General features: G+C 56.2%; 1 protein-coding gene across 1 annotated transcript in view; it reads left to right on the top strand.

The window, feature by feature from the left end:
• The window catches only part of CACNG2 (calcium voltage-gated channel auxiliary subunit gamma 2), a 59,005-nt gene extending 53,558 nt beyond the window's left edge, over positions 1-5,447 (top strand). The window contains exon 5 of the mRNA XM_019474804.1: positions 5,337-5,447. Within this exon, the coding sequence (XP_019330349.1) occupies positions 5,337-5,447 (111 nt within the window). The remainder of the gene's footprint in view (positions 1-5,336) is intronic.
• The last annotated feature ends 7,244 nt before the right edge of the window (positions 5,448-12,691 follow it).

Raw genomic sequence — 12,691 nt, 5'->3', positions numbered from 1 at the left:
ATGGGCGTCTCCACGCCCGCTGGGTTTTGTCCTCGTCCCCCCCTCGCTGGGCGGTCCCAGTCTGCTGCAGTCTCATCCGCAGCGGCAAGGCAAGCTGGGCCCCTGCCATCCCGCCCCGGGACCCCTGGCCTGGCCACGGCCCCCTCCTTCCCTGCTGTGCTGGGGGAATGGGGCGCCAGGGGTGCCAGAAACCGCTTTTAATCCAGCTCCCCCCGCGATGGCTGCTGCAGATACAGGCAGGAGGGGAGGCGGTGGCAGGGGAGCGTGGGGCCAGGGAGGCCTCTGCGACACCCTGCGAGCCGCTGGCTAGCCTGGGGCAAGGACAGGGCCCCTGTCGGGGCTGCTCCCCAAAAGCGGCAGCGCCCTGGGCAGGCGCGAGGCCGAGGGTTTGCAGGATGGCGCCGCCGAGCCCTTCGGCAGCTCAGACCCACTTTTCGACTTTTTTTCTGTCCCCGTTCCTGCTGCTCCAGTTTTAGGAGCCATGCAGTCCCCCGCTTTGGGTCCCAGCAGGGTTTCTGCTTAAAAGCAGCCTGATCTTCCCTGCACTGCCCCGCCCCACTGCTTTAACCCCCCCTCCCTGCTCTGGGGCAGGGCGGGGGGCAGCACTGGGAGGGGGTCACCCCCCAAAACCGGCATCACAGGGCAAGAGGAGGATGCAAGCAGCTTGGCTGGGTGTCCAGACCCCCCCACTGCTGAAATCCCCTCCCATGACCCCCAGCCCTTTAAAAAAGATTCACAGGTGAACACCCACCCCCGCCTCCGATGCCCCCCAAGGAATAAGTTAAAGCCGGTTTCCCAGACCCCGGCGTGGAGAAAGGGCGGCGTTGGGGTTTCCATCCCCAGCCGCCCTCGCCCGCCCGACGCCGCGCGGAGCTGGGGAGCATTCACAGGGCCGAGCGCGCCCCCGGGGCCGGGCAGGAAGGGGAGAGCACGGGAGCGCGCCGGGAGAGCGCGTGCGGGAGGCGAGGGCTGGCGGGGAAGCTTTTTTCCAAGGGTGTTGCTCACGTCCAGCTCAAACCAGTACAAGAAACCAACCTCCATTTTCTTTATTTTGTGGTTTTTTTCAGACTGTTAAAAAGAAAAAAAATTTTAAAAAGAGAAAATGACAAAAAAAAAAAAAATCCTGGTACATGAAATAAAGATTTTTTTTTATAACTTGGTCCTCGTTTATGTGCATTTATTGGGGAGGATTTATTGTCCCGCTATGCCAGAGGAGTACCTGGAAACCCAGCAAGGGAGTCGACTATTGCGGATAGTTTTGTCCTCTTAGGGAATTCAGCGGACAGTCTTGCTTCAACTGCTCTTCTCAAGCTGGTCTTCGAGATACAAGGAGGAAGGACGAGGCAAGAGGAGAGGGCTTTGCCACAACTTTTTTTAAAGTAAGTGCGGGTAAACTCAAGTCACACGTGCTAGCTTTCCCTGCTGCCCTCCAAAACATCTGTACCAGCTCCCATTTAGCCCCCAGCATCGCCCCTCCTGTCCCGTTCCTCCCGGGGTGGTGTTACCACAAGGGCTGATGCCCCAACTCCCACCCGAAGACAGGCTCTCATGGCAGACACCAAAACCCCGCCAGCGAGCTCAGAATTCACACAGGCTCGAGGGCTCAAAAAGGAAAGAGAAAAGAAAGTGGGCCCAAACGTTGTTTTGGGGTTTTGTTCAGCCACTCATAGGATTTCTGGTCCCCGCCAGCGAGCTCAGAATTCACACAGGCTCGAGGGCTCAAAAAGGAAAGAGAAAAGAAAGTGGGCCCAAACGTTGTTTTGGGGTTTTGTTCAGCCACTCATGGGATTTCTGGCGACTTCCTCAGCAGCTGGGTTGGCAGTGGCTGGCTGGTGGAAATGCTCGGCGTCAGAGCCCGGAGTGGGGGGTTATTTACAGCCGGAGCTGCAGACCCAGAAACGGGTGAGGTGGCAGCAGGGCAGGGAGGTGAGAGCCCCGCAAAGGGGACCGGGCTCCCGGCGTGTCCCCTCACTTCCCACCCCACCACCGGCAGGGGTGCCAACTCGCCGAGATCCCCTCGCCCTCCGCTGGGCTCCCGCTTGCCATAGAACCCTCCATGGCTTTCTGGAGCGGACCAGGATCCCCACCAGTCCCTGTCACCACCAGCTCGGAGGGGTGACAGGGAAGGGCAGCCACCTGAGTGACAAAGCCCCTCCAAAGTGCAGCCAGGGTCTGACCCATGGTGGGCGAGCGAGGCTACGAGCTGAATGAGCAAGTAGGACCAGGGGGGGTTAATTCGGCAGTGGCAGGGAGGCAGTGGGGTGAAGGCATACCCGGCCCCAGGTGTCCCAGCAGACACCGATGGGTTGCAGTGCAATCACAGCACCGCAGTCCTCCCCGTCGCCCAATGCACCTCGCACAGGTTGATACCGGTGCTCAGTATCTAGATCCCCCAGCCAGCACCTGTGGGTCCCCACTCTGGCCCTCCCCAGCCCCCCCCCATTCAGCCCACCCCTCCAGCTCACCGCTCTCCTTCGGGGCCCCAGTAGCACCTCACACCCACCCCACGCCTCCCCAGCGTGCCTGTCAGCAGACAGATTTCATGGGCCAGCCGGTGGGATGTTTCACTGCTGAGGTAATTGGGGGCACTCGCCGCCCCATTTCTGCTCCTCCTCCGGGGACCCTTCCTGGGACCAGCCTTGCCAAGAAGGAGGGCGCGAGGAGGGGAGAGGCAGCAAAGCAGGCCAGGCGCCGTCCGGGGGACGCCGGGGAGCTCCCGACCCTGCCACACGCACATCTAGGACACAGCTGCCTCCCCGCCCTGTCTAGCTCACAGACCCCAAAACCTTCTCACCCCCTCTTCATCCCCTTGCCTGGCTCTGAAGCCGCCACCAGTGCTGGGTGCCCCCACCCAGGGATGGGTGGGATGAGCTGGAGAACCCCCCGGCGCACCTTCTCCATTATCCCTGCGATGTTTCCAACCCTGGCCTGCTGCAGAGCTGGGGGCAAGAGGGTGCTCCCTCGTCCCCCTCCATGCCAGCGGGGCACTGGGGAGATGCAGCTCCACTGCCCGCACAATGCCCTGCCCGGAGAGGAGGTGGTGCATGGCTCAGCCCCCTAACACGACTCCATGACGTGCTCCTTCCTCGCAGGGTGCAGATGCTCTTACTTCTTCCTCTCTGCTTCTCCCCTTCTTCTGGCTTTTACAGGATGGGGCAACAGAGGGGGAGAGGCAGGGAAACAGCACCGGCCTGAAATTAGGCCTGGGGAATGGTGCTCAGACGGGGCCAGCCTCCATGCCATAATAATTAATACTAATACTCAGCACTTATACAGCACTTGTCATGTCAAAGCACTTTACAAACATTAACTAATTCCCCCTCTCTCCCAGGGTGCATTAACGCTTGTGTGGGTGCGAGACCCTAAAACGTTACTCTGTGCCCCTCCTGGGTCTCAGTGCTCCCCATGCCACTTGCTTGCCTCTCCCAGTGCTGGTTGTGTGCTCCGGCAGGCCCTGGATACACCAGGGGTGAGCAGGGCACCAGGGTCTTCTCCTCCGCAGCACAACCACTGAGGTCCTGGGCGTGCCGGAGACTTGTGACCGAGAGGTCAGTTAAAATATTTGGGTTGGAAAAGTCCCCCTGCCCCAGTCCCAAGCCCCAGCAGTGGGGGAGGAGAGCCAGCAGGCCCTTTGCAGTGTAGCAGGAGCAGAGATGCAGCAGGCAAAGTCTGGTGTGATGCCTTCAGCCAGGTCCCCGTCGCGCCCCAGCCCTGGGACCTCTCTAGAGGCCATGGCCGTTCCCTGCTTTCAGGTGCTGGAGGAAAGCAGCGCCCAGCCCTGCATGGGGCCGATTTCTGACAGCCCCCCCTCCAAATCTGAGGACACACTCTCAAGTGCTGGCCGGGGATGGGTGGAAGGCAGGCAGGGCATCTGCCAGGGAGAATGCTGCCCCGCTCAGACGGAGCAATCCCCTAGGATGGCTCTGGCAATGGATCCGAGCTCGAGAGAGTACGCTCTGCCCAAGGGATGCCGGCCCACACTGGCAGCGGTGCCAGGTTTTCCCTCGCTGTGGAAGCAGCATGGCTGAAGAGGGGGCTCCCTTTGGGGGACGGTACGGGGCAAGGGAGCGCTTCCTGCTGAGTAATGCCCAGCTCCTGGCGCTGGTCTGCTGTTAACATGTGCTCACCGCTCCCCTGCTGCCTCTCTCGTATGGACCACAGCCAGGGCTGGCTGGGTTTTGCTTCTGTGGGAGACACTCTGAGAGCTCCGCATGTGGGGAAACCCAGATACTTGGCTATTAAATTAACGCCGGGCATTTAACAGCATCATTGAAATGGTTTAAACACCTAGAAGTGGTAATTAGTAATAATGGTTTGGTGAGGGAGGAAATTAAGACCCAGGTACAGAGCCCAGTACTTTTCTCTGCAGATAATTTTTTGTGCCAAATGACTACAGAGAGAGGCCAAGCGTCAGACACACAAGCCTACTGTCTTGCTTGCGTGTGAGGACCGACACGGGGGAGGAAGGCAGGCACATATCTCACCTTTCAAAGGTCAAGCACTGAGGCCAAGGATGGAGAGAGGATCGAGAAGGAGAGCTGATGGAGAAAGGGGGTCAGTGACGAGGTACAGTCAACGTAACGAAAGCCACTAGGTGAGCAAGGCTGGCAAAGGACAGGCCAGCTGAATGTCCCGGAGGTCTGTCCGAGGGTAGAGGTGGCTCCAGACGACTCGGCATCCCTTCCCCGGGTGCCTTCCAGCTGCTGGGAGCTTCTCCCCTCCTCTCCCCACACCCTTCTGGACACCCCCGGGAGAGACAGAAAGAAGAGGCAACAGTTTTGGTAGGGAAGGGAGGCAGAGGGAGGGTAAATTTTAACAGTAGCCAAGGACCTATACAGATTAAGGGGATATGAATTAAATGCCACCAGCCTGAGTTTTCCCTCCAAGAGCAGAGAACAAGTCATCCCCCTCGCTAAGCTGAGGCATGGAGCTGGACCCCTTGGCAGCTGCTGCCCACTACGCTGCTCCTCACCCAGGTGAGGCATTTACAAGAAGTCCTGACCAAATCGAGCACAACCGCACCACATTTTGGTGGCTCCACAGAGCTCCAGAGCAGCCGTGCAGCCAAAATGACCCATGGAGAGAAGAAACTGCCCTCCAGCCCAGGAGAGGGGATAGAGACCTGTCCCCAGGACAAAAGACCTTTTCCTGGGGATCTGTGCCCACAAGGGTAGGGCAGGCACCTGTGATGTCCCAGTGTCCATGGTGGATACTCCATCCTAAAGCCATCAACCGCTGGCTGGTAGAGGGGTGCTGAGGACCTGCCGGGCATGAAGCTGCAGTGAGGACCCCGCCAGAGGAGCCAGGACCCCGATGGGCCACGCTGCTTCCCGCAGGAGCAGCAGCAGAGCCAGGAGACTGGCGGCTGGGTGCTCGCCCAGCCCTCGTCTTCCCGGGCTGGAAATCCCAGCTTTGACCTGGCTCCGGCAGAGCCAACGCAGACGTGAACCGTTCTGGCAGAGTGTTGTCATTTGTGCCGGTTTTACACCGCAGAGAGGAGTAACGTGCGAATGACGCCAAACCCTGCTGGCCTCATTTCGCTTGCCCTTTATTGAAACCTCCGGGCCTTGCACCCCAGGCACGGAGCGACAAGGGTGCAATGGCTCGTGTGTGCAACAAGGGCTCAGATGAGGCGTCCTTGGCATCCTCCGCAGCGGTCGGCTCTTGACATTGCGGAAAGTCCGCAGCGAAGGAGCCGGCTGGCCCGGCATCAGCAGCTTCAGCAAAGGGGTCAAGATACACGGGTATGGGCTGAGTCCCAGAAACAGATCCGCAAGGGCAAAGCGCTGGGCTTGGGAAAGGGTTTTCTCTGCTGCTGCTGCTCCTGCTGCTCCTCATCCCCTCGGGGATGGAGAAAACAAGAGACTTTGCTCTCTAGGGACCTGTCAATCAGAATATGCCACCACCGTTTAATTTGCTGAATTTATGCCTGCCAGGAGCGCCGGCCTGGCTGCCCATTCCTGAGCAGGCAGTGCCATCCCGTGGGACGAGCCTGGCACAGCAGCAGTCTCAAAGCCGCACTGTGCAGGAGCTGGAGCAGCCGCACAGCTCCCACAGGAGACACAGCTGTGGGACCCTTGCTCGGAGGGGACACAACGACGTAACTCACCTGGACATAGGGGTTCGGCTCACTCCCACCCGGGACAGGCTCCAGCCAGCCCAGTGGCAGGTATGATTTTAGGAGGGGAGGGCAGACAACAAAGCTCTTACCCTGAGCTTGGTGTGGCCGTGAGGTTTGAGGCAGCATGTCCCAGCAAGCTGCCTGCCATCAGCAAGCCTCCCCACTTCTCCTCCCCTAAATTTTGCAGCTCCTCTGGTCTCCCTCCGGCTGGTGCCGGGCCAGGGATTCTCCAGGAGTGTTTAGCGGGGAGATACTTCACATGTGCAGAGAAAAGAGAAATCCCATGGAGCAGTTCCCAGGTCAGGGAGCCCCATGGCTGCCCCACATCTCCTCCTGCCACTGCTGCTCTCCCCTGAGGGCTTGGTGCTGCTTGTGGGCCCTTTTGGGGAGTGAGTGGTACAGGGAAGGTCCCTTCCCAGGCCCAGCCCCTTCCCATCGCCTCCTGCAGAGGCCACAGCAAAGCCTGGACCCAACCTTGGGAGTCAGCTGCGACCTTGGTGAGTGCCTCATCCAGAGGGACAGGCTGCGGACAGGGAAGAGGAGAGAAAGACTGACCTTGGGCTGCTGCAGTGGGAGCTTTCTGGAGCAAGGTTGAGAGTGCGCATCCTCCCTGGCTGCCTCGGGGTGCCTGACGCCCGATGGGGGACATACGCAGCATGGCTTTGCCAGAAGGGACAAAAGTGCCCGGCTGACTCCTCCAAAGACAGAAGAGAGCAGATGGTGCTGAAATCTGCTCAAGAGGAGAGGAAGGAATAGCCCCGAGGCTCCGCACTCCCTGTACCCTGAGAGGCACATTTGTCCCCGGCCAAGCACGTCAGCCAGCCATGTCTCTGACTTACTGAGGGGCAGGGAAGCGAATGGCAACCGTGGGCTCGCTGGGCTGCTGTGTGTCCCTTGCCACTGTTCTCTTTTGTGAGGACTTTCCTGAGAGTCCCTGGGAGGGGAGCAGCATGTCATTCATAGGTAGCATCTGCATTCGACTCCTTACTGCCTTGATAACTAGGTCTTGTGCAAAAGGGGTTCAACTCTGCTCACTAGCAGAAATCGCTTGGACTCTCTTTCTGCCTAGACCTCTTCGCCTGGCTGGCATAAACAGTAAGCTTTCCAGAGGAGGGACCAGCCAGGCAGGAGCATTTACAGAGCATGTTTAGCCCCAGAAGATTCTGATTTTTCACGGAGGTTACCGTAACACTGATGATGTTGAACTGTGGGCACTCCTGTGCTGGGCAAGGGCCCTTGTAAAGAAAGCCCATGTTGCCTGCGGTTCTGCTCACACACACCAGGATCCTTTGCAGAGCAGCGCTGAATATAACTCAGGCACTGGAGAACCGCAGGGCACGGAGCGGGGCTCCCGCAGCTGAAAAGCAAACCGCTAACTCAGTGGTGAGAAGGCATGGTGTGCCTCGCACCCTCCATCACCTGGGGCCCCATCCGCTTTCCCGCTGTTGGTCCGGCTGGATCTGCGCAGCATTTCCCAGATGCAGCAGCCGTGACCTGCTTCTGCCTCTGTTGACACGGTTCCCCATCACCACGGTAGCCTGTATCTCTAACGTTTCCCCTCCGGTGAGGCAGGGAAATGTTGCCCCTCCCTGCGTGGCACAGAGATGCCAAGCTCCCACTGGGGAGGCTTACCAGGGTGGCCTGGAGGACAGCCGCAGAGCGGGGATTTGCAGCTCAGCCTGTGGACTCCCAAGCTCATACTCCAGCCACTGCACCAGCCTTCCTCTCCTTCTGCAGGCTCGGAGCCAGCAGGGACACTGCCGGCGCCAGCTGCTGTAATTGAGCTTTGTAGAATAAACTTGTGGAATTAGCCTGTTGGCTGCTGGGATAAAATCCAGCGCTGAGTGCAGATCAAAGGAGGCAATCTTGCTGACAGTTTGCAGGGAGGCAGCCGGACCCGAGCTCCTTCTACAGCTCTGGAAAGGGCAGTGTTCAGCAGCCGAGGACAAGGACGGAGCGTGATACACGCTGCCTCTTCGACGATACACGTGGTCCAGGCCCTGCTGGTCAAAGCTACAGAAGCCTTGGGAGAGACCTGACACTGGCGATAAAAATGGTCAAAGCCAGGCAAGAGACAAGACTAATTCAGAGAAAGACAATTTTTGGGTGCGTCATAAATTTGTGGCTTTTCCTGGTAGCATGGAAGGAGCAGACAACGCAAGGCCAGGCTCTGAGCCCAGCCCACAGAAGCAACACGGTTTAAGAAGGGGAAGCCCTGTCCTTGAGGGCAAGGCAGTCCGGCCCAGCAGCTGTGGGGAGAGCTCAGCATGGCAGGAGGAGGAAGAGGGAGAAAGCCTCAGAGTGAAAGCGCTATCCGCTACCAAGAATAATAAAATCAGCACATTCCCTGCGTGGACCTTACCGTACGGACGTGGCTGGTCTGAACGCACACAGCAAATCTGCCAGGTGCCACCTGCTCCCAGTCCCGCTAGATCACACAGACAGCAAATTAAAAATTAGATTTGCAGCACGTGCAGAGTAAAGTTGCTCTATGGCCATTTTTCCAGGGTTCCTGAAAATCCGATCCTGCATTTCCCCAAAAAAGCTGGCAAGCAACTGCCACTTGAGGAGGGCAGGTTTATAGTTCAGCCCGCAGGGCGCCCGGGAGAGGGATGAAGGAGCTGGAAAGGAGGCCACACATCGCAGCAAAGCACCTGGCCCAGGAGAACAGCAGACCGAAAAGGCAGATAAAAGTGCGACGGGAAAGACGGGATGCGAAGAGGAAGGCCAGCAAAGGATGGAGGGCTTCTCAGCCTGTGAACACCAGCCCATGGCAGCAGCCAGTTCATATACGGCCAAGGATGGTTGCAACCAGAGCCCAGGAGCCAGCAGTGAGTTTTGCTGCTTTAAAGACGACGACGATGACTTTGGAAGAAGAGTCTGACCTGAAGAGGTGTGTAAACGTCAGGCTTCTCCGCAGGGGGAAAGTGTTAAGGCTGAAGACTACTTCCCTTGGTTTCTGGGTTTGTCAAGAGGCGCAGGGCAGTGGAGACTAAGCATACGGCACAGGCGTACGGTGTGGAAAAAGAATCCAACTGGCTATTTTTGCTGCATTTGTTATGAGAAAAGGAACTACTGGAAAATAGTGTTTTAATGTGAACATTAGTCTTCCAATCCTCACCTGCCTCTTTGAGTGGAAGTACGGTCACGCAAGCTGGAAAGCAACCGGTCTAAAGGCTCCCCAACGAGCCCCGAACTGCGGTGGAGGCTGATGGCGGTGAAGGTTTTGGACTGGGACAGCCACGGTGCTGGAACAAGCCCCTCTTTTACGGATCTGCTAACGCCAGCACAGAGCCCAAAAATGGAGAAGTGGGAGACAAGAATGGAAAACCAGATGGGAGCAATTTATCCTGGCTGTTCTCATGAGCATCTTCCAGGGAAGAGTGATTAGCCTTATTAACTGATTAAGCGATTAATTAACTGATGAACTGAAATTATGGATCAAGGATCAAATGATTGCAAGCAAGTGTATTTTGAGTACTTTTCCGGGAAACGGCGTACCTCACGTGCCTTTAACGAACGCCAGAGGCCAGGTGGCGAACCGTTTGCGGCAGCGGTGCGCGGGGTCAGCGAGACAGGACGAGAGGCGCACGCAGCTGCGGGGCCCCGGCCGCAGCACGGCACAGGAGACGGGAGGTGCAGTGCCTGGCGCAAAGCGGAAGGCGAGACAGACCCGCTCCCTCTCCTCTCCTAGTAAATTTGCCCTAAATGTGGCAGCAAATCTTACCTTCTTCAAGACTGGATTTTTTTCTTAGAACCCTTGATATGAAACTGGAGGGTTACGTCCGTGCCCAGAGGAGCACTTCTCCCACACCAGGCACTCCCTACACATGCTCTCTCCTCTGACCCACGCCTATACCCAACTCTGTCCCCAGAAAAGGAAGTCTGATGGGCTAAGCCCAAACTGCACATGATCTGTCATCTCTGGGAGACAGCAGCGGCGTCACATTCTCTTTTAAGCGCTCACGCAGGCTCAGGAGCGAAGAGGAAGCTGTGGAAAGGAAGGGCTTTCAGTCTATCAGTCTGTTTATCATCGCTTCTCTTCATTCATTCCTTAGTCCAGTTTTCTCTTCAGGACTTCTTGCTCCTTTTATCACCATCTCCTGAGCAGGACATGAGCATGGCAACTCCTTCCACCAGTCAGCCCCTCTGAGCCTGTTTAGCCCGCTGCCCCAGCTGGGGAGGGCGAGGGACGGGCGCTGCGGGGGTTACCTGGAGCTGGGATCACACAGAGCCACCGCCAGCGACCAGTGAGGCAGTTCCAGCACTAATGATGTTTGTCTCTAAAAAGGCTGTTTAGGTGAGACAGTTACAAATTCTATTTTATGAACTGTATTTCTGTAAGTGGATTTTTTTGCTAGTGGGGAAAAGCGCTTCAATAATCCCACTTCTGATTAATGGCAGGGTGTCTTGGCAAAGGAGAGACTGCTGTGACTTCAGTTCTTTCTCAAGGAGGAATTACAAGTGGTAAATAAAGGAGAAAATGCACACCTCTCTGCCTGGAAAATATTGATCTAGACTCTTCTTAGGTAAAAAATACTCAGTAAAATTCTCTAAAGAGTTAGTTTTTAGCCTGTGAGCTGAAGAGATCTGTAAACTGGACCCTGCTCTTTTTAGGGGTAGAGAAAATTTCAATCACCCTGGCATGTGAACATCCGAGATTTAATGATTTATTGCCCTCACTCCCTGAGAAGAAATACTATCCCAATTACAGAGACAGGGATCTGAGGCACATGCTGTATTATATACCCCAAGTGCCGCGTCCTGCACTTCGGCCACAACAACCCCATGCAACGCTACAGGCTTGGGGAGGAGTGGCTGGAAAGCTGCCTGTCAGAAAAGGACCTGGGGGTGTTGGTCGACAGCCGGCTGAACATGAGCCGGCAGTGTGCCCAGGCGGCCAAGAAGGCCAATGGCATCCTGGCCTGTATCAGAAATAGTGTGGCCAGCAGGAGTAGGGAAGTGATCGTCCCCCTGTACTCGGCACTGGTGAGGCCGCACCTCGAATACTGTGTTCAGTTTTGGGCCCCTCACTACAAGAAGGACGTTGAGGTGCTGGGGCGTGTCCAGAGAAGGGCAACGAGGCTGGTGAGGGGTCTGGAGAACAAGTCTGATGAGGAGCGGCTGAGGGAACTGGGGTTGTTCAGCCTGGAGAAAAGGAGGCTGAGGGGAGACCTCATCGCTCTCTACAACTACCTGAAAGGAGGTTGTAGCGAGGTGGGTGTCGGTCTCTTCTCCCAAGTAACTAGCGATAGGATGAGAGGAAATGGCCTCAAGTTGTGCCAGGGGAGGTTTAGATTGGACATGAGGAAAAATTTCTTTACTGAAAGAGTGGTTAAACATTGGAACAGGCTGCCCAGGGAAGTGGTTGAGTCCCCATCCCTGGAAGCATTTAAAAGACATGTAGACGAGGCGCTTAGGGACATGGTTTAGCGGGCATGGTGGTGTGGGGTTGATGGTTGGACTCGATGATCTTAGAGGTCTTTTCCAACCTTAATGATTCTATGATTCTATGAAATGACTGGTTCATGGTCTCCTAGAGGGGCCGCAGGGCTGAATCCTAACTTCCAGCCCTAGGTCTCCCCTCCAGCAGGTCAAGGAATGCCATCAGGGACAATGCACAACCTTGAACACCACATTGTGAATACAGCAAGGGCAACTGCAATTCCCATTCTTTGCACATCTTTACCTCTCTAAGTCAAGTGCTTTGTAACCACCTCTAAAACGCAAAGTCAGTTGAATGGTCATACAACTACAACCTGAAAAGTACCTGCTTTTCTACAAAACCGTTGCATAGTTTGGAATGCATTTTTATTTCAAGAGGCTGTGTGCGTGAGAAAATTAAGAGGCACAACATTAAGTCATGTTTCCTGTCCTGACACGTGGCTTTGTTGATACACTTCTTGTCCAGAGCCCTGTAAGTCTGTTCTCTATCAAAGTCATAAATCTCACAACTTCTACCTCCATTTCTACCTGTGAAAGCAGGAATTTACCTACCAGACTTCACAATAATTCCACCTCATGTCTGTAGAACAACGTGGCACAACCAGACGGGCGACCGCATGCTAGCAATCGAAGTCTTCGTTTGACTAAGCTGAGGATCAGTACTCTTCCAATACATGATTTTAGGCCAGGCGATTTGAATTCAGGTCCTTCCAAAGGGAAAGAAGAAATATTCTTGAGATTGGGCAGTCCCTTGTGTGGTCACGAAGCCCGAGGTATCTTCACGAGATCAGAGGATAAAGAGGAGGAGGAAGTTTGTTAGACAACTTATCCCGCCCCGCTGCTATCAGGCGAGCCGATTACACCCAAACCATTCCCAACAGGCGTCTGCCTATACCGTAGGCTTGAGTAGGCTTCAGTACTTCTGCGAAGAGAAGTGCCGCGTGTCTAGGAAGTTTAACCGTCGTTACCGCTGGAGAAGATGTTTCTGGCACCTCGCCGCTGTTTGCGTGGGCCGCCGTGCTCCGCCTGCGTCCAGCAGGTGCAGAGAGCGCAATGTTTTCTTCCTCTTCGTGACAGCCGGGCACAAACCGAACGGGTTTGTCGCGCCTCGCCCCCGGCTTCTCC

Source organism: Aptenodytes forsteri, unplaced genomic scaffold, assembly GCF_000699145.1.
Source record: "Aptenodytes forsteri isolate BGI_AS27 unplaced genomic scaffold, ASM69914v1 Scaffold284, whole genome shotgun sequence".
Taxonomy (NCBI): Eukaryota; Metazoa; Chordata; class Aves; order Sphenisciformes; family Spheniscidae; genus Aptenodytes; species Aptenodytes forsteri.
Note: the sequence above shows the minus strand (reverse complement) of the source record. Positions and strands in the feature narration are given on the sequence as shown.